General features: G+C 41.1%; 1 protein-coding gene across 4 annotated transcripts; it reads left to right on the top strand.

The window, feature by feature from the left end:
- The first annotated feature begins 715 nt into the window (after positions 1 to 715).
- Positions 716 to 21,141, top strand: MACIR (macrophage immunometabolism regulator). 4 transcript variants are annotated; one of them, XM_025292156.2, is made up of 3 exons: positions 716 to 887; positions 7,527 to 7,616; positions 18,391 to 21,141. In XM_025292156.2, the coding sequence occupies exon 3, from the start codon at positions 18,414 to 18,416 to the stop codon at positions 19,035 to 19,037; it is 624 nt and encodes a 207-aa protein (XP_025147941.1). In that variant the 5' UTR covers positions 716 to 887; positions 7,527 to 7,616; positions 18,391 to 18,413; the 3' UTR covers positions 19,038 to 21,141. The 4 variants fall into 4 exon arrangements, with proteins under 4 accessions (XP_025147941.1, XP_025147944.1, XP_006056466.1 ...); XM_006056404.3 differs by lacking the exon at positions 716 to 887 and adding an exon at positions 1,388 to 1,837; XM_006056405.3 differs by lacking the exon at positions 716 to 887 and adding an exon at positions 1,856 to 2,085.
- Positions 21,142 to 27,272: the final 6,131 nt, after the last annotated feature.

Genomic DNA, 27,272 nt, shown 5'->3' with positions numbered 1-27,272 from the left:
ACCAGATAGTCAGCATTTTTCCCAGGCTGACCCTATAGTCTGTGGTTCCACGGGTTTCTCCTAGTTCTTCTGGAGCTCTGCTCAGTGCCGCGTCCTCAAGGCGGAGACTCAGGACGAACACCGCCTAAAGTGGGGCGACTTGCGCCTCGCCAGGCCTGCGAGGGGGGAGCTCTTGCATCCTCTTGCCGGGTCTGGACCGGGCAGGGGGTGTGAGGACGCCCCCTCAGCCGCCCCGCCCCCTTAGACCCCCTCAGCAGCACCCCCGCCCCCCTGAGCCCCCCTCCCAGATCCCCTCAGCCGCCCCCCGACCCCTTTGAGCCCCCCTCCCCCTCTGAGACTCCCTCAGCTGCCCCTCGCCCCCTCCCCACCTCAGCCGTCCCCTCCCCCTGAACCCCCTCCCCCTTAGACCCCCTCAGCCGTCCCCCGCCCCCCTGAGCCCCCCGCCCCCTCTCAGACCCCCTCAGCCGCCCCCTCAACCTCCCCTTAGCCCCCTCCCCCACTCAGCGCGCCCCCGCCCCCTCAACCTCCCCTCAGACCCCGCATCCCCTCAGCCGCCTCCCCGCCCCCCTCCACAACGAGCGCCTCAGCGCCTTTCTCGCCCGGGTCCGCCCTTCCTCAGGGCGTGTGAGCCGGGCGCGGGAGGCGGGCTCGGCGCTGACGGGGCTGCGCCTCTGCGGCCTGAGGGAGGAGGGCGGGAAGGCGGCGGCGGCGGGGAGGAGGCGGGGACTGCGCCGGGCGGCAGCTGGCGCCGAGCGCGCCGGGAGCGCGGAGAGGGCACCGGCAGGCTCGAACCGGCCGCCTCAGCGCCGCAGCCCCGCGCCTCTGCCGCCCGCCTCTCGGTCTCCGCGGCCCGGGGCACGACGGAGACCGCGGAGCTGGGGCCGCTGGTAGGTTGCGCGGGGCCGGCGCCTCCTCCTGCAGCCTTTTGTGCTGCGGCAAAGGGAGCGGTGGGGACGGGTGGGTGACGGCGGGGGAGGCTGCCTCAGCCCTGGCTCCTCAGCGCCCGGCGGCGGTGCCGCCCCCTTCCTTCCGCCTCGTGCCCGGGGCCGGGCGCCGAGGAGCGCGGGGCCGGGCGGCCTCCGCGGTGGGCGCCGCCCTGTCCTCGGCGGTCGGGTCCCCTCCCCGCTCCCCGGCGCCCCGGGGCAGGGGCCTGGGGGCTGCTGTGCGGGGCGCGGGGCCCCGGCGGGGTGCCGGGAGCCCGCCGTTCCTGGGCCCCGGGGTGGGGTCGGCGCCGCGGCGAGGGCACCGCGCGTGTGAGGAGGGCGCGGCGGCGGCGTGCGTCCGGGTGCGCGCGGCGTGCGCCCGCCGGGGAGGTGCGAGGGGCGGTGGGCACCGCCGCCGTGCGGGCCCCGGGGAGAAGCGGCGCCCTTCCCTGGCCTGCCGCGCCTCTGGCCGCTCGCCCGGGCCGCGCGCCGGGTGCGACTGCCCGGGCCAGATAGCGCCTCGGGGCGAGCCGGGGCGGCCTTATCTCGCCTGCCCGCCTCGCCCGTTCGGCGGTCTGAGGGGGCGCGGGGTGGCGAGGCCGCCCGGGAGCCGGGACGGCGGGGGGTGGCACGCGGCAGACGGCGCTGGGCATCGCTGCCCTCGCCCCACCTGTCGCCTTTGGGCCCGGCGGGAAGCGGAGGGAAGGGCTTCCCGGGCGGGCGGCGGTCAGACCTCGAGGAGGCGGGCCCCATTGTGAAGCTGCCAAACTCTCTCTAGTGGTGGAATCTGCGTGTCTCTGCCAGAGGGGAGATGGGGAGCGCGGCAGGGACGAGGGCCGCCGGCCCGGCCCCTTGCAGGTGTTCCGCATCCTCAGGGTCTCGGTGCTGCTCCAGCCGCGCCGGTTGGCCCCCGGGTAGGTTACCGATTGATTTCTGTCGAGCCGAGATGCTCGAGTTGTGTCTGTGGTCCGACTGGGGCGCTCAGGTAGAACTGGGGCTGGGAACTTTCTCATCATTCGAGGAAAGAGGAAGAATGCAGGCATTTTATCGTGTGCTTGCTACTCCTAGCCGAAAGAGCAGTTTCTTGCACAACGTGTCTGACGTTTCTAGACTCTTCATTTTGTATTGTTTTTCTCAGATAGCCACACTGCAGTTTAGAGTTGTAAGTTGCCTTATTTATTTATTATTTTAACCCTGTGGAGCAGATTGGACGCTAGGGAAATAGAAATGACCTCTTCCCCAAGTTTATTTTCCCAGTCGTTTCAAAATACAGTATTGGTTATTATGGTGAAGCTTTTTGGTACTTTCTTAATTCAAGATCGTAATTTATGCTTACGCAATTACACTTAATGAATATTTGACAGATTTCTCAGTGTTTTCATTATGTAACTGTGTATGCATTATAAACTCAATAAAATGACCAGGGCGAAATACAAGGATTAACAAGCCCAAAGACCTCTTGCTTTGATGAGAACTGCTGTTTAGAATATGCTTCTGCCTGCGTTTTAGGTTATTTAAGTGTAAATGAGACTGTTTAGTAGTAACTGTTCCAAGATGTAAGCTAGAAGGTGTTTATTGACCTTATATAATGGTCAGTGATTTTGTTTACTTTCTGTGTATCATTTTGTATACTTTGGAGAGCTAGTGGGCACATTAACCCTTAAAAGTATTTAGTGTCGTGGGAGTAACACAACGTTACATACGGGATTTTTTTTTTTTTTTCTTTTCTTCCTGATTTATATTCTCTGGGGGGAAATCGGCTTTTCCTCCAGAGAGAGCTCTGATTTCCTCACATTCCTATCAAAATAAGTTCTTGGTTTTAAGCTTTTATTTGGAACGTTAGGCAGTTCCACAGTGTACACCTGTCCCAATTCAGTTGTGTTTCCTGAAGGGGAAATTTCTTGTAAAGACTGCATGTAGACCTATGGTTCGGTTACTGTCAGTCATATTTGTAGTGAAACTGAATTCTAAAATAGAAAGATGATTTCACATAATGATAAGACACTGGTAATCTAGCTTTAATTTCTACTAGTAGAAATAAAATGAAAATGAATGCTGCCTTTGAAGGAATTTGCTATTAAAAGAACTGATATTAGAAAGAGAAACACATATTTTTCTTTCTGAACCAATTATGGGTTGTCTAGTTTTGTGTGGTTAATGATTTGTTTGTAAGGTCAAGGATGGTTTCAGAAAAGTCACACCCTACTTTAACAACTCTTCTTAAAAATGATTGATGATTTAGTTTTTATAAGTTGCAAATAGAAAAGAAAGATTATTTTAAAGTAACCTTTTAAGATGAGCATATAGGTGTAGCTAAGCATTTTACTTTCGTTGTGAGTATTGTGCTTAGGCAGTTAAACCATTTTATTTCTGCTCAGTGTATTGTTACTTGAGAGATGTTTTAGTCATCTTTTTTATTATTAATTTTTGAGACCATTGGTAGCAAAATATTTTCATTAGTTTGAATAGAATTTTTAAAAGTTGCTTTTTTTTTTTTTTGCCAAGTCCTTGTTCATTATTGATCTCTCCTCACATAGCCACTCTGAGGGAACTGCCTGCTTCCATTTTTTTTTTTTCTTCCTGTTTTGGGATCCAGAATTAGAACCAATGACTTCTGCTCTGCCAGTTTTCTTTGCCTAAAATTTATCTTGCTTTTCATAATGTAATCTTTAATGATTTGTGAGATTTATTTACCAAAATTCTTGAGGTCTATATGTTGGCCTTGATATTTACAACCTTATGACTTTTGGAAGTTACATTTTGTTAAAATTTTTCATATTGCTATTTTGTTAATAGATCTATGGTGAAGTCGGAGATTTGTGGCTTTTCTGTGTGTAGGAATTTTGTGTGGCCTTGAAAATTTCCATTTGGAGCTTTTATATTTTTGGGAAAATCACTCCCTTCTTTAGATTCACAATGCCATTCAAGTTTATTGTTACATGTATTAGATTTATATATTTCCATGTTTGTGTGTCCTCCCCTCTTGTCTCAGGCTTCACTTTTTATTCTTGCACCAGTACCTGTACAATGCTGGGACACAGTAAGACCCAAGAAATATTGTTGAATGAGTAAATGAATAGTTGAATGGCTGAGTGGATACACCCAAAGAAATACTCTTTGGAACTATAAGGAAGGCCACTGTGTGAGCAGAAGGGTCTTTCTTTTGTAATTCATTGTCGTTCCATTGTTATATATTACTTTTGAGTAGGATAACAATATAGTTACCAAACTGGGACACATTTGACAGATAAAGGAGAGTGCTGGGAATAGTTATCCCAGGGTACTGGCTCTGAACTGAGACATATGGTCAACCCTACTTCTGAAGAACATGCTTCTTTTTTTCTTGTGATGGTATCTGTCACCTTGCCTGAGAAAATGTGACACACTTGCTAGTTAATATTTGCAAACTTTTCTGTTTGTAGACGCTTCATTTGCAGTCATATGATGGGTGTCTTTTGCTTAGTCACCTTTGACCTAGAGGCCTATGGGTGGCTCTTGGCCAGGCTTACTTTATCCTATTTTCATTGCTTACAGGATAATGTCACAGGACTTTCTGTTTGTAGCAACTGCTTATAGCTTGAAGGTTTATATACTCTAACCTTTGCTCTGTTTACTTCCGTTCATTTTTTTATGCAGTATTTATTCCATCTTGTAAGAATTTCCCATGAGTTCATTTCCCTGTGTCTGTTTTTGAGAGAGGATCCATTGATACCTTGCCAAAGCTTCATGTTCAAACCATTGGCCAAAATCAATTGCAGGTGTTGAGATTCATAGATTCTAAGGTATTCTAAAGTGTTATTTTGGAGGTCTGTATTTTGGGGACTTTTGGATTATAGTTTTTTAGTTGTTTCTAATGGGAGATGATAGTAAAATCCTTGTTAAACTTTTACTAGGTTCCTTTATAGGTAATCTCTTTTCTAATTAAAAAAATTTTTTTTATTGGAGTGTAGTTGCTTATAGGCAATCTCTTAAAGCAGCTATCTTCTTATACTAGTTTCTGACCTTGTTCTATTTTAGATTCTTTTCCTCTTTTTCATCATCTTCATCATCCTCTTAGCACCTGTGCGGAAAGCATGCAGTTACACACCAAACAGTAAACAGAGTCTGAAATGAGTAAAAAATGGAACAGAGTTCCTGCACCTTGGTTTTGCCCTGTGTTGCTCCTTGGACTCTGTTTGTATTCTATTTTTAGCTTGGCACTGGCTTAATAAGGATAATCAGTTACTACACTTTGTTTACTATGAAATTACCAACCATTTCCTAGACTTCCACATCAGCTCTGGTGCAAGAGTTGGATAATTACTTTAAAGCTCCTCTGCTTTCAAATCCAGAATTAAGTTTTAGGTTGGTTTTCCTTTTGGTATTGAAAAAATATTGGAAAATATATTTTTCTGAAGCATTTGAAAGCTTGAAAAGAAGAACCTATCACCAGAAATATGGTGCACATTATATGAAAGTTTGAGATTTTAGACTGTTGTCTAAAACTATTTTTACTTAAAATTTAAACAGTTTTTGATTTTTCTAATGTACCTATTTCTGGGCTTTCAGTGAAGATTTCTAAAAGTCTAACTGAAATCTGTCTCACTTTGTGATAGATATAGTCCTGAAAAATTAAGGGGAGATACGTTTCTGTATGTGGCATCCAGCCACATAACCAGCAAACATTGACTGATACATTTTTTCCTGCCTTGGAATTCTTGATTAAAAAAAAAAAATAAGCTCTGAGGAGGAAGGGTTCATGATTTAGAATGGTTTTGTATAAGACTGTCCTCTATATGCTTTAGAATTCTAACATTTTTCATGTTGAAAATAACCCTAGAGTTAGTAATTAAAGTTACCTCCCTCTAACCATGTCACAAATGTGGCAATACAGGTTTTAAATAAAATAACCCTCCACATATTTAAAATAGGATTCCACTTACAGAAATTAATGCAAATTTTTCAGGAACACGAGTATTGTGTAAAAAGCTACACACCTGGTCTTATCACTAAACAGAGCCATTATGTATATAAAGCTATGTCAGTGGGCTTTGGAACCAGACAAATTGGGGTTTGAATTTTTGCTCTGACTCCTAAATACTATTACTTGATTAAATATTTTAAAAACAGGGGTAATATTTTCCTGATAGGGGTATATAGTTGTTAAAGTAATATAAATGGCATATGGTTTTGACTTGTAGAAAGTGCTAAAAAAAATTTTTTTTAAGTTCTAAAAATTTCTCTTCTCCATTAAAAATCCATTTACTTAAATAAGAAATCAATTTGAACCTTGTAACATTAGGATGGGGGAGATTCTTTGGGGTAATTGTATTAAATAAAAAAATTATCACTAGGTAACAATTTTTGTTACATTGTAATTCATTTTATGTTAAAACCAGAGACTTCATTTGTGAAGCAGACTTAATTATCTAGGTTTCTTGGTTATCCAGTTTGAAAATAGTTTATGGCAAAAAATAAATGAAAGAGAAAGTGTCTGTAAATTAAAGAAGTTCCAAAGATTGGTAACCATATTGTTTTCTGAGAATGATAGTTCTGGTAAATACTTTTGCTGATTCAGTAATAATCCATTTCCTTTGGGTCAAACTCTTCCCTGATGATAAGGAAAATAATAAAGTAACAAATGTTTTTGGGGAACAAGTTGCACTGTTGCCACTTCTTCAGGCTTTGTGCACCTAAGTAGGTAAAATCAATCTCTTCAGCCGATTTGAGCCACCAGGGCTCCTAACAAGATCAACACCACAGAAAGCCCAACAACCAAAGAAATTTTACAGGTGGAAGAAACTTTTGAGTTTTCTTGATCTCAAGAAATTAACCCAGTTAACTGGGGAGGTAGGAGATAAAGACAGATTTTCGTACACATTTCCTCCCCAGATAAGAGGTGAAAGGCACAGAAACCATGTTAGAAACTTGTCAGCACGGTAATAACTCTCAAGAAGCGTTTTTCAGGTTGCTTTCTTTTAAAAGTGTTTTCCATGAGTCTTCCAATCATGTTCCTCGAGCAATCTTAGGGAGGATTGTTGCTGTTTTATGGGAAAAGGAGTAGACACCAAAAATTAATTGCATAATAATATCACACGTTCCTAAGGGCTCTGCTCCATGCACAACATGTTCACCTACCTCTCATTTCATCCACATAATAACTTCATGAGGGAGGAAGGATGGGCTTGTCCTCATTTTAAAAATTGCTACTTACGCAAAGTCAAGGGGCAGAGTTCATAGTAAGGCAAGGCCTAGGAGCTTTTCTTTTGACCTGGTCTCAGCATTATTTTTTCCCATGGTATACTGTGCATCTGTTGAGTACATGAAAAGGATTTGGAACTCACTTTTAAACCCCTAATTTTTCTTGGCCCTTTATTTAACCTACTTAGCAACTATTAGTCTCCAGGTAGAATTTAAGCAACAAAACACAGGGGAACAAGCGTGATACACTGTTTGAGGTTTAGCTGAACAGACTTGAAGTTAATATGGTGTTCTATGTAACTTGTACCTGGTATTGGTACCTCCTGCTGGTTTCATCCTGTTTTGCAGTTAGAATTGTTGTAATTGCTATATAAGTTGTGTTATTTGTTAAATTAAAGGTTTATTTTTATATTTCATGTTTAGTATCTGGAGTAGAGCAGAAAAATTATTATGCCTGTGTTCCCTTGGGACTCACTGGAAATTGTACAGTGACATCTTCTGGGATTTAGGCTGGTGAGTTATATTTTGCTTTTTCTGTTAACCAGTTGTATGAACATAATATTATACTGTGTTTTAAAGACTATATAAACCAGATGAATATGAAATGTCAGTATATTGTTATAAATGTGTATACTATATAGGTTTGAAATTTTTAATGGTGAGAACTGAAATTATTATTATGAAATGCTAATGTTATTATATTTGAGATGTCTGACATTTTGATTGAGTAGATTTTCCTTTTTTTATTCTTATAAAGGAGGTTTTGTAGAGTAACATTTTGAAATATAGTAGTTAAGAGGTAGTTGCTCTGATTTCAGGAAAGCTTTAAAAAATGTTAATCTCCAAAGATTGGTGCGATAGCTTGCAGAAAGTTTGGTTGAGTGTCACTGTGTGTAAAGAATGGCCAACGGTGACTGAAAGGAATGCCATTTTCAGGTGCTTGTTCCGAAGTTCACCGCGTGTGTGACGTTCCTTTTATCGCACCCGGAATTTAAACTGTTCAAGACAGGCAGTGCTGTTGTTGTCTTTCTTCAGCTGTCTTTTTCCAGTGTGTCTGTGTATCTGGACTGACATTGTTGTCCTTGTGGCTCCAAGTCCTTGAAGGGAACAAATTTTAATGATTTTAGCATTTTAAAAATTATATTAGTGTGAGTTCATGCTTTGGTATGTTATTCTACTTGGTCAGTATCTTTGTAGGTCTTTGCTTTGAATCACGTAGAGTGTTTATAAGCTTTTGAAAAAGCAGTTTCAAAATAAGTGATTTCCAGATTAGCAGTTAATAGCAGAATGATTCAAAAGAAGGATAGGGAAAAACAAACACCCTGTTTCATTTAATAGATACAACCTGTCAAATTTATGAAATGTATTTTAAGACATTGAAAAATGGAAGTATAACTAAAATTTTCAGGAGATTTTGAGGAAAAGAGAAAAATTTTGAGGCAAAGAGCAAGAGGTTTGAGAACCATAAGTAGAAAGTACTTTTAGAGATTATTGAATAAGAAATGATGTGACTGGGTCATTAACTCATTCCCCTGAAGGAAAGCACAAACAAGGAGCAATGAATAGAAGCTACAGAAATGTGTGTGTGTGTGTGGTATGTCTGCCTCTCTCCATACAGTATACATATATGTGTACATATGTATGTATGCATAGTTATAGATGTACTTATATAGATAAATGGGGCTTCCCTGGTGGCCCAGATGGTAAAAAATCTGCCTACAATGTGGGAAATCCGAGTTCAGTTCCTGGGTCGGAAAGATCCCTTGGAGAAGGAACTGACAACCCACTCCAGTATGTTTGCCCAGAGAATCCCATGGACAGAGGAACCTGGTGGGCTAGAGTCCATGACTGAGCCACAACCCCCCCCCCACCCCCGGCATATATGTAAATAAAAAGACATACTAACAGAGCTGCCAGAGGGGAAATGAACCAACCAGAGAGATAGTGAGTTACCTGTCATTGAAGATGTTCAAACATAGATTGAACAACTGAGTGCAGAAGACCCGGGTTTGATCCCTGGGTCAGGAAGATCCCCTGGAGAAGGAAATGGCAACCCACCCCAGTATCCTTGCCTGGAGAATCCCATGGACAGAGGAGCCTGGTCGGTTCATGGGGTTACAAAGAGTCAGGCATGACTGAGCGACTAACACTTCACTTCTCTTCACTAAAAAAGATTCCTTCAGATTCTGGGATTACACAGTATCAGAAAGAATTTTTTTTTTTTGGCTGTGCTGTACAGAATGTGGGATTAAAGTTCCCTGACCAGGGATTAAACCCTGACCCTTTGCATTGGAAGCAAGGAGTCTTAACCACTGGACTTCCAGAGAAGTCCCCAGAACTTTTTTAAAGAATTTTAAGATTTGGAGGTCCATCAAAACCTTGGTGGTGGTGGTGGTCCCAGTCATGTCTAACTTTTTGCAACCCCATGAACTGCAACACACCAGGCTTCCCTGTCCTTCACCATCTCCTAGAGCTTGTTTAAACTCATGTCCGTCGAGTTGGTGATACCATCCAACCATCTCATCCTCGGTCGACCCCTTCTCCTCCACCTTTAATCTTTTCCAGCATCAGGGTCTTTTCCAGTGAGTCGGCTCTTTGCATCAGGTCACCAAAGTATTGGAGCTTCAGCTTCAGCATCAGTGCTTCCAATGACTATTCAAGGTTGATTTCCTTTAGGATTGATTGTTTGATTTCCTTGCAGTCCAAGAGACTCGAGAGAGTCGTCTTCAACACCACAGTTCAAAAGCATCAATTCTTTGGTGCTCAGTCTTCTTTATGGTGTAACTCTCACATCCATACATGACTGCTGGAAAAACCATAGCTTTGACTGTAGGGACCTTTGCCGGCAAAGTAATGTCTCTGCTTTGGTGTGACAGGCTTTTTTTTAAACTCAAGTTTATTGAAGTCTGATGTTCGTACTCATCCCTTTAAGGGGTGTAGTTTGGTGATGTTGACAAGTGTATTCATTGTGCAGTGTCTGTGCATATGATATTTTCATCCCCCAGATTCTCTTGTGCCCCTTTGCAGTCTGCCCTCTCCTCCCAACCTTAGCTCTTGGCAGCCATCGATTGATTTCTCTCCCAATAGTTTTACCTTTTCCAGAATGTCATATAAGTGGAATCACACAGTGCATAAGGTTTTCTGTTTCTTTCACTTAGTGTAATCCTGGTTTGCCCCTTTTCATTGCTGAGTGATATTCCATTTTATGCATGGGCCATAGTCTCTTTATTCATTACCCTGTTGATGGATGTTTGGGTTGCTTCCAGTTTTTTTTGTGTGTATGTGTATGTGTGGGGTTATGAATGAAACTTATAAACATTCATGTTCAAGTCTTTGTATAAACATATATTTTCACTTTTCTTAGGTAAATACTTACAAGTAAGGTAGGTGGATTGTTTTATAAGCATTTATTTAACTTTATAGGAAATTGTCAAACTATGTTCCAAAGCGGCTGTACCTGACAGAGGCATCTAAGAGTCTGAAATAACTATAGCAAAGTATGTGCAGATGAAGAAACCCAGTTCTCATTCAATGCAGATTTATTTATATTTTATATCCAGTTTTAACAAGTTTGGTTAGCAGATGTTTTTTTTAGCATGCATTGGATTAGAAACAGTAAATTAGAAGGCCTTAGGGATAGGTTGTTAGCAGTTGGAAGCAGCCAAAAATGATATTCACTAATGTGACTGTAATTACTGATTAGGAAAAAGAAAGCAGGAACTTAACAGGAGTGAAATTCTTCTCTCAGATAAGTTCTATCCGACAAGTTCCCAAACGTGTCTGCATACCAGAATCACTTGAGGGATCTTTTAAAAATTTCGGAGCCCAGGCTATATCCCAGATGATTTACGTCACAGATCTGGGGTGGAGCACAGACATCAGTGTTTACTGATCCTTGGGTGTGTCACTGTGTAGACTGTGTAGACACATTTGGGAACCATGAGCTAGAGGCACAGTATGATAGCATTGAAGGAGCCGCGGGCTCGGAGCTGGGACACCTGGGCCTGCATTCCTGGCTCTGGGCAGGTCCCTGCTTAACAGCTTACATGTCCTCTTCTCTGTAATCAGAAGTTCCACGTAGGTGAACTCCTAGATGATTCTGGCACTAAAACTAGATGATTCTAGATACCACTGGACTGATACTAGTCATGCTTAGGAAGGAATCTATTTCCCAAGGAATGATTCTATTCTGAGTGGTTCATTTCAAGTACCTCTTGAAAAGGATTTTCAGTTCAGTCGCTCAGTCGTGTCCGACTCTTTGTGACCCCATGGACTGCAGCATGCAAGGCCTCGCTGTTCATCACCAGCTCCCAGAGCCTACTCAAACTCATGTGCATCGAGTCGGTGATGCCATCCAACCATCTCATTCTCTGTCGTCCCCTTCTCCCGCCTTCAATCTTTCCCAGCATCAGGGTCTTTTCCAATGAGTCAGTTCATCGCATCAGGCGGCCAAAGTATTGGAGCTTCAGCTTTAGCATCAGTCCTTCCAATGAATATTCAGGACTGATTTCCTTTATTCACATGGTATTTTTGTTCTGTATATTTAAACAGTTATGTTACATCTGTTTTGTCTTAAATAGTGTTGCTAAAAAACAGTTCAAGCATATTGGAGCAGTTTCTTGATTATTGAGGATGACTTTTTTTTTGATAAGCCTGATTTTATTACACTCCTGGAATGCAGTACTTCTCAAAAAAGAATTCTTCGTATAGTAGTTGTGAAACTTACCAGCTCTTTTCAGAGCTAGTCTAAGGAGCTGAGGCATCTCAGTTATATTTTCAAAATGTTGTTCCTGGTGCCAGATGCATAGGAAGTTTGGTGTCTTGGAGGGCGTTCAGAACTGAGTAGTTGCCACGCAGTCACAGGCTTTGAATGGGCTGCTCTTGATGCACCAAGTTTTCCTACATGTGTGTCGTGGTTTGGACCTTTGTTTTAGTTTCAGCTGTACTTCACAAACGGAGAAGGCAATGGCACCCCACTCCAGTCCTCTTGCCTAGAAAATCCCATGGGCAGAGGAGCCTGGTGGGCTGCAGTCCATGGGGTCACTAAGAGTCAGACACAACTGAGCGACTTCACTTTCACTTTTCACTCTCATGCATTGGAGAAGGAAATGGCAACCCACTCCAGTGTTCTTGCCTGGAGAATCCCAGGGACGGGAGCCTCATGGGCTGCCGTCTATGGGGTCGCACAGAGTCGGACATGACTGAAGCGACTTAGCAGCAGCAGCATACTTCACAAATGCATGCTGTACCCAGTGTTTTCAAAATGTACTGTGCGCATTTTCCTAGTAAATAAAGTGTTTCCTTGTCTGACTGACTGACTTACTGAAAGTCTCTCAGTTGTGTCCGACTCTTTGTGACCCCATGGATAGTCCATGGAATTCTCGAGGCCAGAATACTGGAGTGGGTAGCCTTTCCTTTCTCCAGGGGAATCTCCCCAACCCAGGGATCCAACCCAGGTCTCCTTCATTACAGGTGGATTCTTTACCAGCTGAGCCACTAGAGAAGCCCAAGAATACTGGAGTGAGTAGCCTATCTCTTCTCCAGGGGATCTGCCCGACCCAGGAATTGAGCCGGAGTCGCCTGCATTGCAGGTGGATTGTTTAGCAACTGAAATATCAGGGAAGCCCCGTTTCCTTGTCTAGCATTGTCTAGTTTTGAATCTCATATATTTCATTTTTTTTAATTAATTTATATTTTTATTGAAGGATAATTGCTTTACAGAATTTTGTTGTTTTCTGTCAAACCTCAACATGAAATCAGTCATATTTCAAAGAAACAGAGTGGGGCCTGTGAACATTGCCGGGTCTTCTGTATGCTGTATAAATATACTTCAGTGCCTCTGTTACTGATTGGATTGTGAGGGAATTTGCAATTGAAGACCTTAGGTGTCATTTTAAAATTTGTTGTTGTTCCCGGTACTTGTTTATGAAACTCGGTTTTAAAAGTCTTGTTCACCTACACGTTGACTTTTTTACACGTATTGCATTTTCTGTTCGACTCTATTCCACAGAATATTGCTGCTTATGGTATCATAACAGCACTTTCTGTTTTCTGTTTGCGGTTTTTATTTTTGCTTTAAACTACATATGAAAGGCATTAATGGAAGCTGTTAAGGGTCTCTGTTGTTGGTCTCTGATTTATAGTGCTCTGCGGTTCCAAAGTTAGCCTTGGGTCTGGTTTCTGGGTTCACATGTATTCTTACTGATGCAGTGGGCGTGGTGCCTGGTCTACACCCCTGCAGTATTTACAGAGAGTGCTTTGTGATTGTTTATCTTGGCAGTATGTTTTTTGGATACAAAGTTTATCTTAGAATAGAAAACAGAATGCTTTGTCATGAATATTGTTAATAACAACAAACCCATAAATAGAGCTTTCATTGCAGTTTATGGAGAATGTCCTGCTAACACAGATTATGTCTGATGTAGTCAGGGTAGTTGAGTTTCCTGATGACTGCCTTTTAAGAAGAAATTTTGCCGTGAAAATTATTGGAAATTCCTATACGCTGACTTGGAGACCTTTCAGTCTTCGCTGTCCTTTGTGTCATCCTTGTTTTTTAGAATCGGGGTACTTCTCCCTCTTCAGATGGGACGGTACCTACACCACTTCTGCCCATTGAAAACATAATTAACCATGGATTGTGTGACGGCTCTCAGAATCTTGCTCCAGTATTTAAATCTCATCAGGAAATTCTCGGCAGTTTAATAACATAAAAAGTTTTGTTTCTGGTCACATTGAAGGATGAAAGGTTATGCTGCTTAGTTAGCATTCTCCCCAGCTAAAAATGGAATGTTTACTTGCCAATCGACTAGCCTCTACATCGCTTTCTTAGTGCCACACAGTAGATCGTCTTTAGAAGGGCAACATGTAAATAAAAAGGATCTTTTTCTTTTTAATCTAAGCAATTTGCAGGGTCCTGGTTGTATCATTCATGCTCCTACATAAATGTCGAAGTCTGAAGATGTTCTTGTATATAAGACAGTATGCTGCGGAGACCATGAAACTACCTCAAAGAGCTGTTAGTTTTGAGAATACTCAGTTGTTTGGAGAAGTACTGATGTTTTACAGCTAAAAAGTTCAGTTTTCCAGCCCTTAGAATGGTCATCAGAGGTTCAGCAGGTAGCAGCTATTATGCATGTAATATTTAAAATGAGCACTTTCATGTTTCAGTATGGCAACACTCTCATTCAGAAGTTTTACATAGAGTATCGATCCTTGTTGTTGTTCAGTCGCTCAGTCGTGTCCGACTCTTTGCGACTGCGTGGACTGCAGCATGCCAGGCCTCCCTGTCCATCACCAACTCCCAGAGCTTGTTCAAACTCATGTCCATTGAGCAAGTGATGCCATCCAACCATCTCATCCTCTGTCGTCCCCTTCTCTTCCTGCCTTCAATCTTTCCCAGCTCTTTTCCAATGAGTAAGCTCTTTGCATCAGATGGGCAAAGTATTGGAGGTTCAGCTTCGGCATCGGTCCTTCCAATGAATATTCAGGACTGATTTCCTTTAGGATGGACTGGTTGGATCTCCTTGCAGTCCAGGGGACTCTCAAGAGTCTTCTCCAACAGCACAGTTCAAAAGCATCAATTCTTCAGTGCTCAACCCTCTTTATGGTCCAACTCTCACATCCATACATGACTACTGGAAAAACCATAACTTTGGCTAAACGGACCTTTGTTGGCAGAGTAATGTCTCTGCTTTTAAATACGCTGTCTAGGTTGGTTGTAGCTTTTTTTCCAAAGAGTAAGCATCTTTTAATTTCATGGCTGCAGTCACCATCTGCAGTGATTTTGGAGCCCCCCAAAATAAAATCGGTCACTGTTTCCCCATCTATTTGCCATCAAGTAATGGGACCAGATGCCATGATCGTAGTTTTTTGAATGTTGAGTTTTAAGCCAGCTTTTTCACTCTCCTCTTTCAACTTCATCAAGAGACTCTTTAGTTCCTCTCTGCTTTCTGTCATGAGGGTGGTGTCATCTGCATATTTGATCCTTAGTTACTAGGTTAAATATTTTTCTAAGAGGATGTTGTTGTTGTTGTTTAGTCGCTAAGTCACGTCCAACTCTTTTGTGACCCCATGGAGTATAATCTGCCAGGCTCCTCTGTCCATGGCATTTCCCAGGCAAGAATACTGGAGTGGGTTGTCATTCCCTCTTCCAGGGGATCTTACCAATACAGGGATCAAACCCAGGTTGCCTGCATTAGAAGGTGTGTTCTTTACCACTGGGCTGCTAGGGAAGCCCAAGGGGATATTAGAAATGCATTTTTTTTTTTTAACTTTTTAGTTAAGTAGTGTTTTCTACAGGGGGTGTGTTGTTTAAAAAGTCTAGTAGGTTTTCTTACATATGGTAGGCTAAAGTAGTAGGCTGCTTGGTTGAAATTTCCAGAGTTCTAAAGCCACATCTTCTATTTGACAGTCTAGGTTAAATCATTTTCTATCAGGTTAGATGTCTGAAGATCCTGTTGGATAGTTTTGCCCAAGCCAAGTGATATTTTTTATGGTGTTTTGGCTGATGGGAACTTAACCAGTCATAGTTACTCACCTGAAAGTATTGTCTATTTTTTGTCACATCAAATTTTGACCTTTATACTTTGCCTCACTCACTTTCTTCACTTTTCTAATTTCCTAGGTATTGATTTTTCAAGCTCGTGTATACTTTCTTTTTCTCTCAAATCTTTGTATCTTGCCATCCATTATCCTCACCCTCTATAGAAATTCTAAGAGATCCCTCTTGGTCTTCCTTGATGCGGCTGCTGCTACTGCTAAGTCACTTCAGTCGTGTCGGACTCTGTGCCACCCCATAGATGGCAGCCCACCAGGCTCCCCCGTCCCTGGGATTCTCCAGGCAAGAATACTGGAGTGGGTTGCCATTTCCTTCTCCAAGGCATGAAAGTGAAAAGTCAAAGTGAAGTCGCTCAGTCATGTCCGACTCTTCGAGACCCCAAGGACTGCAGCCCACCAGGCTCCTCCGTCCATAGGACTGTCCAGGCAAGAGTACTGGAGTGGGGTTCTATTGCCTTCTCCACCATGATGCAGCAGGATTGACTTAATGAGGGAGCAAACCTCTGATGATTGCATTGCTGAGAGAAACCTGCACTCACTCTTCTTGACTGTGACTTTGTACATTGTCAGCTTGCTTAGCAGTGTTTACACTAAGGGGCTAATAGGATGACTTCCAGCTTCTTAGTCTCTTTTTGAATTATCCTCCAGTTCAGAATGGGTGGGGTGTGAAATCATGGATGTTAGAGAGTTTACAAGGTGCCAGATAGGGATGTGGTAAGGTGACTGGTGGAGATGCATGGGCTGTCATGGACCGCCAGGCACGGAAGAAACCTGGAGCAGTGTGTTGCTCGGTGTGGACCAATGGCTCGAGTGTCACCACCTGCGTGCCTCTCCTCGGGTGGGGTGCCTGGGCTCCATCTCCGCCACAGCCCTGATTATTTAAGTCTCATTGAACCCTCCTCTCCTTCTCTTTCAGAATGACTTCTTGCCTGTAGCTGCCTGTCCGATTAGGTATATTGGAAGCCTTGCATCTGTCTTCCTGTGCTCTTTCTGGACTGCAGAATTAGCAAGAAAGGAAGGATTAATTTGTCATTCAGCTTAGAGTAAACATTTGTTTGTTCAGCATACTATCTGATGAGGCTTCATATGGTTCTCTAAATTTTATTAGATGAGAAATCTTTAGACTTTTGCATACATGTCAAAGCAGGTGGCAGTCACCTCCTATTTCCATCCTCTCAATAGAGAAATAAATGATACGATGAAATATAAATTTATTTTTACATCAATAAAACAGAATAAAGCCAATTACTTTAAATCCAGAAGTGTTAAGAGGGACTAAGATAATTTGGTTAAATTAAAATTGGAAATAGTCTAAGATTTAGAGTAAAAAGTAAGTAAGCAGAATTACATGGATCCCCTTTGGTGTTTGCTTTATCCCAGGAATCATTCTTGATATTAGTTTTCAGTTGTACCTGAAATGTGTGGCCCATAATGAGACTAGGATGGCATCTGGTAATTCTTCATAATCTTGATTTATTTATTTTCCAGTGAAGGAAAAAGGAAACACAGCATGTAAATGAAGGGATAAGGTTGGGTTTTTTTTTTTTTTCTTTTTTAGCTTTCTAATTGCTTGGATTTTAAACCAAATTTTAGAAAATGATTCAATTAGGAAAAGGTTATTTGTTTTACAAAGGGATTTGTGAGAATTGCTTAATATAATAGCTTTTTTCAATAAATATTTAATCTTAAAATCACATTATTTTTTGACATTATTAGTTGATATCAATTTAATTAGTGATCTGAGACTTTTAAAACCTCTATCTACTTTTGATTGAAGATCAAGAAGAAATAACGTTTATCAGAAGTGACATTGTCAATTTCCTTGTGTGTTTTATTTTTCAAAATTTGATTTAATTATGAGTTTCTAGGAAGCTGGTCATTGTTTGTGATATTTTGTTGCTGAGACATTCCAAATTATGTAATATGATCATTGTAATGAATAATATTAATATTTATTGTGAATTGTTCTGCCGTTTACTAAACTGTTCCAAAGTTCAGTGTCTTAGGTGTTGCAGAATAAAATAGCTGTCAAATCTATGGTATATTTTATGATTAAATAGTCAACTAACATCTGATTTTTACATATGTTTAATATTAAAAATGGCCTGATTTATTGGATTTAGGATTAACTTTTAAACTACAAAATGATTTTCTTTACATAATTGGAGATATGGAAGAAGGAACATTGATAAGGTTTGTGGGAACCTTCCCTTAAGACTCCACCATACCTTGAAAAACTTTTTTAGGTCTAAGCTGGATTCTTGGAGAAATTGATCAACTTTTATCTTTTACTGTATGCCCTTAAACACAGTTGAGAAGTTAAAGGTTAACTTTCATGTCGGAAATATTTTGTGGGTTCCTGAGAAATTGTGCGTGATTATTTTTATTTGCTTCATTTGGGATCCATATTTAATTTGCTGAATAATCACACCAAGGAATAAACTTTGTGTGGTTAAATGGAGCACTGCATTTAGAGAAGTATTGTTGCTTTCTCTTTGCTTCTCCATGAGATGATATTAACCTGCCTTTGAGTTCTTGAAGGCAAAGAAGTAGCAGTCATTTCATGCCTGTTGTGGAACGTTTAACAGACATACATAAAAATCTGCCAGTTGTACATTGGCTGTTTTTAAGGCCCATGTGATTTCAAACTCCTGGAGCCTTCTAAAACGATCCGGCTTGGCCCAAGGTTCTGGGCGTTATACCCTTCTAATCTGAGTCTATCTGCTTTCAGGAGTGTGTAGACGGGTGCCTAAAATGGAAGTCGATGTTAATGGTGAGTCCAGAAGTGCCCTGACCACCCTGCCCTTGCCAGTCGCAGAGGCCAGCTCCCCGGGCAAGGCAGAGGCGGAGAAGCCTCGCTGCTCCAGCACGCCATGCTCGCCCATGCGCCGGACTGTGTCAGGCTACCAGATCCTCCACATGGACTCGAACTATTTGGTCGGCTTCACGACTGGTGAGGAGCTCCTGAAGTTAGCCCAGAAGTGCACAGGAGCTGAGGAGAGCAAGGGAGAAGCCGTGCCTTCCCTGCGCTCCAAACAGCTGGATGTGGGACTTGCTCGTTCCTCTCGTTTGTACAAAACCAGAAGTAGGTACTACCAGCCCTACGAGATTCCAGCTGTCAATGGCAGGAGGCGGAGGCGGATGCCCAGCTCAGGAGACAAGTGCACTAAATCTTTACCGTATGAACCTTATAAAGCCCTCCATGGGCCTCTGCCTCTTTGTCTTCTTAAAGGTAAGAGGGCTCACTCCAAATCTCTGGACTACCTCAATCTAGATAAAATGAACATCAAGGAGCCAGCTGACACGGAAGTGCTACAGTACCAGCTTCAACACCTAACCCTCAGAGGGGACCGTGTGTTTGCTAGGAATAATACATGAGGGACTTGTAAGAGAGGGTAAACCAGTTTAGGTCAGCCTATACTTGGCTAGAAAATTCCACTGTTGTACTCTGTACAGGACTCTTTACATTATAGATGGTTAAATCAGCTAAGTGTTCCTGGAACATACAAATTGTCTGGATCAAAATTTGAATACAGGAATGGAATCACAGGTACTTGAGGGGAGATCATTCTAGAGTACGCAACTGCAAGGAAAAGAGAAGGTTGACCATTAGTTTGTATAGCTTTTTAGCTAGGGGGAAAAGAAAGGCTTTGGTACAGTAATATCATATTTAAAATTCTGATAAATTGGAAATGTTATCTGCTTGGTTGTTGCTGACTTGGTATGATTCATTAGAAATTTATATCTTAAGTACTCAAGTACTTCTTTAATCTCTGTATTTTACTATAAAATGTATGTAATGATTTGTTTTATGAAATTTAGAACTTGAACATTGCTAAATTGGACCACTTTTTATTTTTAAATATTGAGTTTAAATATTTTATAACTGGTTTTGCACTGAAAAAATTAACATTTCAGATTGACAAGAGAATAATCTTTCTTCACTTGCCTCAGTAATATTATTGAGCAATGAATTTTTTATTTCCGCATGGAAAGTTATTGATCTCTATGGCTGTAAAATATTTCTTTATAGCGTTATTAAAGTGTGTCTTAATAAAATTAAATTTGGGATACAAAGTATTTATTTTACAACGGGTGGGGGGAAGCTTTACTGGAAAGTTTCCAATATGAAGTTTTCATAAGTTGAAAAAGTTTCTTTAGTGCTTATTTTCTAATTTAAAATTCATCTGGAACTTTAAAATGGAAAGGATTCTTTAAATTGTGGATTATAGGCAAATACTGTTTGCATCTGAATGTTCTGTAAGTGAATGGAACTCTAATAGAGAAACTCATGATTTCTACTATCAAATGCTTAAACTAAGTATGAAGTGATACCATTCAGCATGTCATCAGATCATTCCAGTTTTAGTTCTGTGCAGCACAGGCACTCGTTGAAATTCTAGTTTCTAGGATTAGTGCAGGAGCCTAAAGTGCTTCTACAGTTTTAATGGGTTAATCCTGGATTACTTAACAATTTATGTCAATTGCACTGGTTTAATTTGTTGCTAAAGAAATAATGCCCTGGCTTTAGTAACAAATACAGCTCAACTATTCTTGAATATATTTTGAAAAAAACATGTATGTAACTTACCTTTTGTAAAAGTTTCTATTGATATTTCTTTTTTTCTTTTTTGACTCTTGAAGGTGCAATTTATTACTGAATTGGCATTTCTGGCAGCATAGACCTGCTTATTTTAAATTTTATTTCGGGGCTGTCAGTTTCTAAGGTGTTAGCAATCTTGCTTATAAAATAAGAACACCTTTTAATTAAATGAGTGGGTCATTCCTGGTGCAGTTGTGACTTTTCTTTAACCAGAATGAATGACAAGACTCTATATAGGGCAGAATAAGTATTAGAAAACCCTAGGAACTCTTAATCAACATTTAGTAAACTTCCACTAAGGCAGATTATGTGAAAGAACCTTGGGGAAGTTGGCCCATATCTTACAGAGTTGTTCAGATTTCTTGGTGGGCTGGAAATTTTCAGCTGTTGTACATTTTAAAGTAAATTGCACCTTTGTAACATATTGTATCAACGGATGATCACTAAGATTAACTATATCTATACAGTCATTAGTTTGACAAGAAATAGAATCCTGTCAGATGCCAAAGAGTTGGGATTTTTACGTTTAATGATTAAACACCATTATTTATTGATGATTTACCCTGTGGAACTGTATTATTTCTAACTATGAAATAAAAGGGTGATGTAAACACACATTGTGGTGGTGTGCTTTAACGAAGTCCACTTTGATCAATAAGCCAGTTTATTTTTCAAGGATTCGCTGAAGCACATATTTTTAGATTCCATTTTTGTTAAAGAAAATATAATAATTTTGCCTTTGGTGCTCATTCACATTTCAAGGTAAAGGATGTTTTCATGGCAATGATGTATGTTCAGTCATACTGCTGTGCGACTGAGGTCTGTCTCTGTCCATGCACCTACATAATTATTTAAGCTAAATAAAAATATATAGCAGTTTGTTTTGTTTTGTTTCTCCTTAAAAACAGGTGTGAAGCTCTGTGACAAAAATGAAAGGGGTTAAAGTTTGAGATGTGATATATTTACTATTATCTGATTAAGTACATATATATAATTTAAAGTTGGTGTCCTGGAAAGAGTTTCAAAACTTAGGGTCAGTGGTTTTCAAACTGTGTTTGCAGAGCGCCCTCACTGGCTCAGTCTTGCTTTCCCTGTCCTTGAGCGCGTGTGCTCCTGTAGTAGGTAATGCTATCCTATCAAGAAAAAGGTTTGGCTAGATCTTTTTAAGCTGGAAAAAAACCCCCAAAAATCCCATTTTCCTTTAGCCTTTTAACATGATTTCTGTTTTTAAATTGTTCTTTCCCTCCTTTTTCGCTGTTCTGTACTAAACAGAGCGTACTTTTGGCCATCATATACCTGCTGACATTATCTTAAAATACACTGCAGTGTCACATAACTGTTTTTTTTTTTTTAATAATTTTTTTTTTTTAGCAAAAATATCACTCTTAGAGGCTCAGCTGATGCACTGAAGCGGTAATAAGCTTCAGCCTTGCCTTAGTCCCAGGTGAGCTCCTTTTGCTCCCTGACTTCCATCTGGCTGCCTCTGTACCTCTGGTTCCAGGGCTTCCAGAGTCAGCAGTCTAGGAAAAGAAGACCGTGGGGATGGACTGAAATGTAAGCCCGTTCAGAGCCCCACACCTTCCTGACTCGGGCTTAGCCAGGCTATGGTTGAGACCCACCGAGGCCTGTTGTTGCTCCTTCTGCCCTTTGATGCCCACACATGGCTCACTGTATCTTTTCCCTCCCTGAGATGTCTGTCGAAATGATTTCAGTATTGGGGGTGTTGGGAACTTTTGGAAGATTCTAAGTTAACTTTAAAAGGCAAGTTGACCTTTCACTAAAGAAAGAATATTACTTGAGATCTTGAGAAAAGCAACCTGTTTTTACTTATTTTCTCATTCTAACAGAATTCTGTCTTGAGAAGGCTTTTCTTCCATTATAAGCATCAAGTTTTTTTAAGGGAACTTTGAAATGACTCTAGCCTAAGTGGTCTGTTCTCAGTTACAGGAAGGAGGAGGTGACTGTCAGGCATAAATGCTCTAGAAGAGTTGGGGCGGAGAGACAGCAAAGGCGTGTGCTACTGTAATGGAGAGAGGGCAGCAAGTAACAAGTGAATATGCCTTTTTAAACAATGTGATTTGATTAGGGGAGTGGACATTGATGAGAAAGATTGCCTTGGAAATATAATAAATATGATTATAAAGCTACGAGTGGAGGTTGTCAGCCGTTACGGACGCACCTTCTGTTTTGTAGTGTGCTTTTAGAATTATGAAATGGATCTTCTGATACTTTAGAGAAACATTCAGGAATTTTCTAGCTGAGGAAGAACACTCCTAGAAACAAACCAAAAGAAGAAGGGGTTTGGTTTCTTATTTTGAGTTTGCTGGACCCCCTCAGTCACTTTAGGAGTGGGGCTGGATGTTGAATTTGTATTCTCACCATCGTAAAAAGGACTTTGTGCCAGGTTTTGTTAAATGGTTTCAGAGGAAGAGTCTGAAACCAAGTCTGCCAAATGTCACCCCGATTTGGGGTTGTCTGGAATGTTACCGATTTATGGGAGAGCACAGGATGAGAAAAGGGAACTCTTTAAACAGAAGATTGCAGCATCTACTGGAAGAAAAGAGTCGCTGCACAGACAGTGGCATCTTTAAGTGGCTGGGTCACTTCTGGAACAAAGCACTTTGATGCTTTTGCTTTTTTGGAAAAGTTTAAAAGTTGCTACAGATACTCTTGCGAAAGGGTTCTTACTGTGTGCTAGTTCAAAGAGGAGGAGAACACTGGGTCTGTGATTGACCTTAAGTCTAATTCACTCGGAAGAATATTCTTCACCAAACTTTTACATAAAAGGATTATACATGGAAATGTATATTTAGAAGAACCTCGAATTATCTGTCCTTGGTCTGATGCTTCAGTTAGGGAAAGGAACTTAGGCAGTAAGAAATACTTGAACTTTGTGGAATTCAGACCTTGGCTCAGGATTTAGAGTTGAGATGGCAAATACTGAGCACGCATACCACCATGTTTCTCATCTGTGCACGCGGCAGATGTCACTAACCCTTGAGTTTCAGTATACATTCTCTGAGTCCAGATGTGGCCTCCATACTTTTCTTAGCACTTTAGGCAGCTGCTAGTGAATGTCAACATTATTGTGGAGATAAAACCTGTTTGCACACCACACGCTCTGCGATGGGTTATGGTGCAAATTTAAAAATAATCAATGTTTCTGAGGAGACCATTTGGAACCCAGTCTTCTAACAAAAGCAGAATTCACCCACAAGGTCCCTACTGAGAACATACAGGCATTCTGGGGAAAAAAGGGATTCCAGTGGATTTTTCCCTCCAAGGACATGCCTGTTACTGGGAGAGGAAGGGCAGGGTAGCATAAGATGTATGCCAAGTGAGTGTTTTGTAGAATAAATATTACTTTAAGAGAAGAGCCTAAATCTTGCAAGACTGAAATCTGAGAACTGTCTTGTTCATTTTTCTGTTAGTAACTTGGCCTATATACCGAATGTGCTCATTTAACATTGTTCATCTGTGTAGAAAGTGGAAAAAAAGTGCCTTTATGGGGAAGTATGGGGAGATGACAAATAAGGGGAAGAAGGCACAATCTGAGAATGATCAGGGCATGCCAATAATGTTTAGTTGTTACCTCCACTTTTCTTGTTGGTGGCCTGCTAAGATGGGCTGGCCCACTTTCTGGAAGAAAGCGTTAACGTGGAGGGGTAGTGAAACAACTGAAATATTGGAGTTGGGGCTGGGGAGGTGAGAGCTATGAGGAAATAAATGGATACTTTAGTGATTGGCTTTCTCTTGCATTGCCCTTTATCCTGGTGTGGGGTGGAGTGGGGCTGACTGAGAGGTTTATTTTGGGTCTGAAGTATATTTTTAAATGTGTCTTCTTGACATCCTTTAAGAAATGAAACTAGTATATGGTGTTCCACTCAAGAAGTTTCCTAACACAGATTGTCTTTTGAAATGACCACCAACCCTGAGTTTGTTGGTAGAGATCTGTGTTTTATTCTAGCATTTATAAAGTTTGAGTTTTGTTATTACGTATCACATATATTTTTAGTGGCATGCTCGTCTAATGAGAAACTAATGCAGTTGTAGGAGAAAATGTTTAAGGGATTGGGTATTTATAGGAATGAATACTGTTTTCTGGTAGGCCACATAATGTAATCTTGCTAAATGTGACAGATTAACTTTTTTTTATTTTTAAGGGAAAGAGGGCACATTACCTTTGGTGTAACATTGCCTAACTACTCCCCACCCCCCCACCAGAAATTCATTTCTTAAAATGCTTGCTGGATCAAGCCCTCAAAGTAAATAGGTGGAGATTGCGTTTTTGTCTTTCAGATTTTCTTTAAACTTTTCTTTTTTTTTTTTTTGAGGAACCTTTTGAATAGAATAGACATACCAGAGAACAGGCAATTGAAAACATGACTTTCCCCACTGGCTCCCAGGTTACTCTGTTTAGAAATTATAGAAAATGCTGCAAATGATAATAATTCCTAATTTGTGAACAGAAAAATTGTAAGAGCTATCTCATTTGTGCTAGGCTACATCTGTAATGTAATGTAATGTGAGAAGCTTCCTTTGTATATTGATAGTCAGATATAGTCATAAGGCTACAACCTGAATGTTCAAAGAACTATGATGGATTTTATGTAAGGTGTATAAAGGCAAACAAGTTGAGAACCATTGAGACCAATCTATTATATCTGTAGGAATTAATGCTCTTTCAGATTCGTGATTCAACTTTCATTTCTTCATCTACCAAATATTATTGTGATATGTGCCTAGCACAGCACAGGAATAAGTCGTGGGAATACAAGGCGAGTAAATACAGAAGCCATAGTCAAAAACAAATAGTTGCAGTTGAAACTAAATGTTTTTAATTAAATACAGATTTAAGGTTTGTTTTTTTTTTTGAGCACGCAGTTGAGAAGGGTCCTAATTCCACCTTATGTATGGGGAAGGCTTCACCAGGGAAGTCATGCTTGGGTGTGGAGGGTGGAAAGGAGTTTGCCAGGTGAGTAGGAGAGGTGCGGCCTTCCCAGGCAGACGAGAATGCCTGTGTGGACAAAAGTCATAGATCTTTTAAAAAATCTCAAGCGAAGGAAATGATGCTGAATCACTACTGTATGTTTAACCCATGTTTTCTGGTAAAGAATTTAGCAGTGGAATTTCAAATCATGGTATTTCAACTAGCAAACAAAATTTTACACTTAGCACTTCTAATTTGACACACTTGTTATTGTAAAGTAGCTTCCCCAGGCTGGTGGACCCTCTCATCTTTTGTGAGACTCTGTTGGTCCAGAGGCTTCATAGCTAGCTACATATGGGTCTGGACGAAGGATAAGCATTTTGGCTCTGTAGCTGGTTTCAGGCCCTGTTTGGGAACATAGCTGGAAACTGAGTGGAAGTCCAAGACTGACCTTCCACGCAGCCAGCCTGCTGAGAAGGGCGGGAGGGAAGCCAGCTTGCTTTCTCTGTCCTGCTGAGGACAGAATGAATGCCCTGCTCTGCAAACTCCAAAACTTACCGTTAATACATTCTCTTCTAAGGGAATTCTGTAGTCCAGTGGTTAGGACTCCATGCAGGGTTCAACCCCTGGTTGGGGAGCTAAGTTCTCAGAACTCCTGTGGCCATAAATTAAAAAAAAACATTTATTAAGTTCTCTTGTGATTAAAGGATATTGTTTTGGGAAACAATATCTGAAGCTCTGAGGTTTCGGGCAACTCCATCAGTGGAAACTTAGCCACTGTAACCACTCCTTGAATTCTCTTCAGCAGGCCTTTTCCTAGGACTTAAAAGTGCTGTTTGCTGGACAAGAAGCAGGTGGAAATGTCTGGGAGCTGTTGTTATTTTTTTTACTCTAAAGAATTTTTAACATTTTATTTCTCAGTTCCTTCTCTTTGCTTTAAGGAGTCAGCTGTAAACAAGATACTGAAACAGGTAAAATTCTTGGCCCTTCACATCAGGTCCTATAATTGTGAACATCTTGATTTTGTGGTTTTAAAGATCCTACCCTGGTTCCACCACTTATTTGCAGGATTTGGTTGATCATGAACCTTAATTTGATTTTTTTAGATAAAATGGGAAAAATAATTGTACTTTATAGTTCTTGTAAGGATTATATATATGTAATATAAAATGCTTGTCACATAATAGTTGTTGAATAAAGTGCAGCCATGGGAAGGAATAAAACAGTCTTTGAAACCCTGATTTGCTTTATTTTTATTCACCTCACAACTGCTTTAGAAAGCAGTATGTTATATTAAAGCACTACATTTAAAATTTAAGTATTTTGGATAAACTACTACAAAATCTCCAATGTGTATGTGAGTGTAAGTTACGAACATATGTTGCCCCTCACATCCAATTAGTTAACTGGTGTCTTCTGAACTTTTAACATCCCAAGTGGTGCAAACGTGGTCCACTTGAGTGAGGGAAGAAAATATTAGGCTGGACCTGCCTTTAAAATATTTTAAAGTTTTATCCCCCAAACCTCTTTATTTGTTGTATACATTATGTATATAGTTTGCCAATATAATAGTAAATGCATGAAATATGAAATGGCACCCCACTCCAGTACTCTTGCCTGGAAAATCCCATGGATGGAGGAGCCTCGTGGGCTGCAGTCCATGGGGTCGCTGAGAGTCGGACACGACTGAGCGACTTCACTTTCACTTTTCACTTTCATGCATTGGAGAAGTCAATGGCAACCCACTCCAGTGTTCTTGCCTGGAGAATCCCAGGGACTGGGGAGCCTGGTGGGCTGCCGTCTATGGGGTCACACAGAGTCAGACACGACTGAAGTGACTTAGCATAGCATAGCATACATTATACTGGAGATAACAATTCAGTTTTTTTTTAAACTTGTTTTTTAAACTCATGACTGTGAGTTTGAAAAGCACTGAACTAAACAGCCACATCCATTATATCCTGAAAATTCTTGTTGAGGCCAAAACATTTTCTTAGAATTTTATCTGTAATGCTTGACCACAGTCTTGAGATTTAGCAAAGTTAAAAAGTAAGGATCATTTAGAAATAATTGTGGACAG

This window comes from Bubalus bubalis, chromosome 9 (assembly GCF_019923935.1).
Source record: "Bubalus bubalis isolate 160015118507 breed Murrah chromosome 9, NDDB_SH_1, whole genome shotgun sequence".
NCBI lineage: Eukaryota > Metazoa > Chordata > Mammalia > Artiodactyla > Bovidae > Bubalus > Bubalus bubalis.
This window is presented reverse-complemented; position numbering and strand designations above follow the sequence as displayed.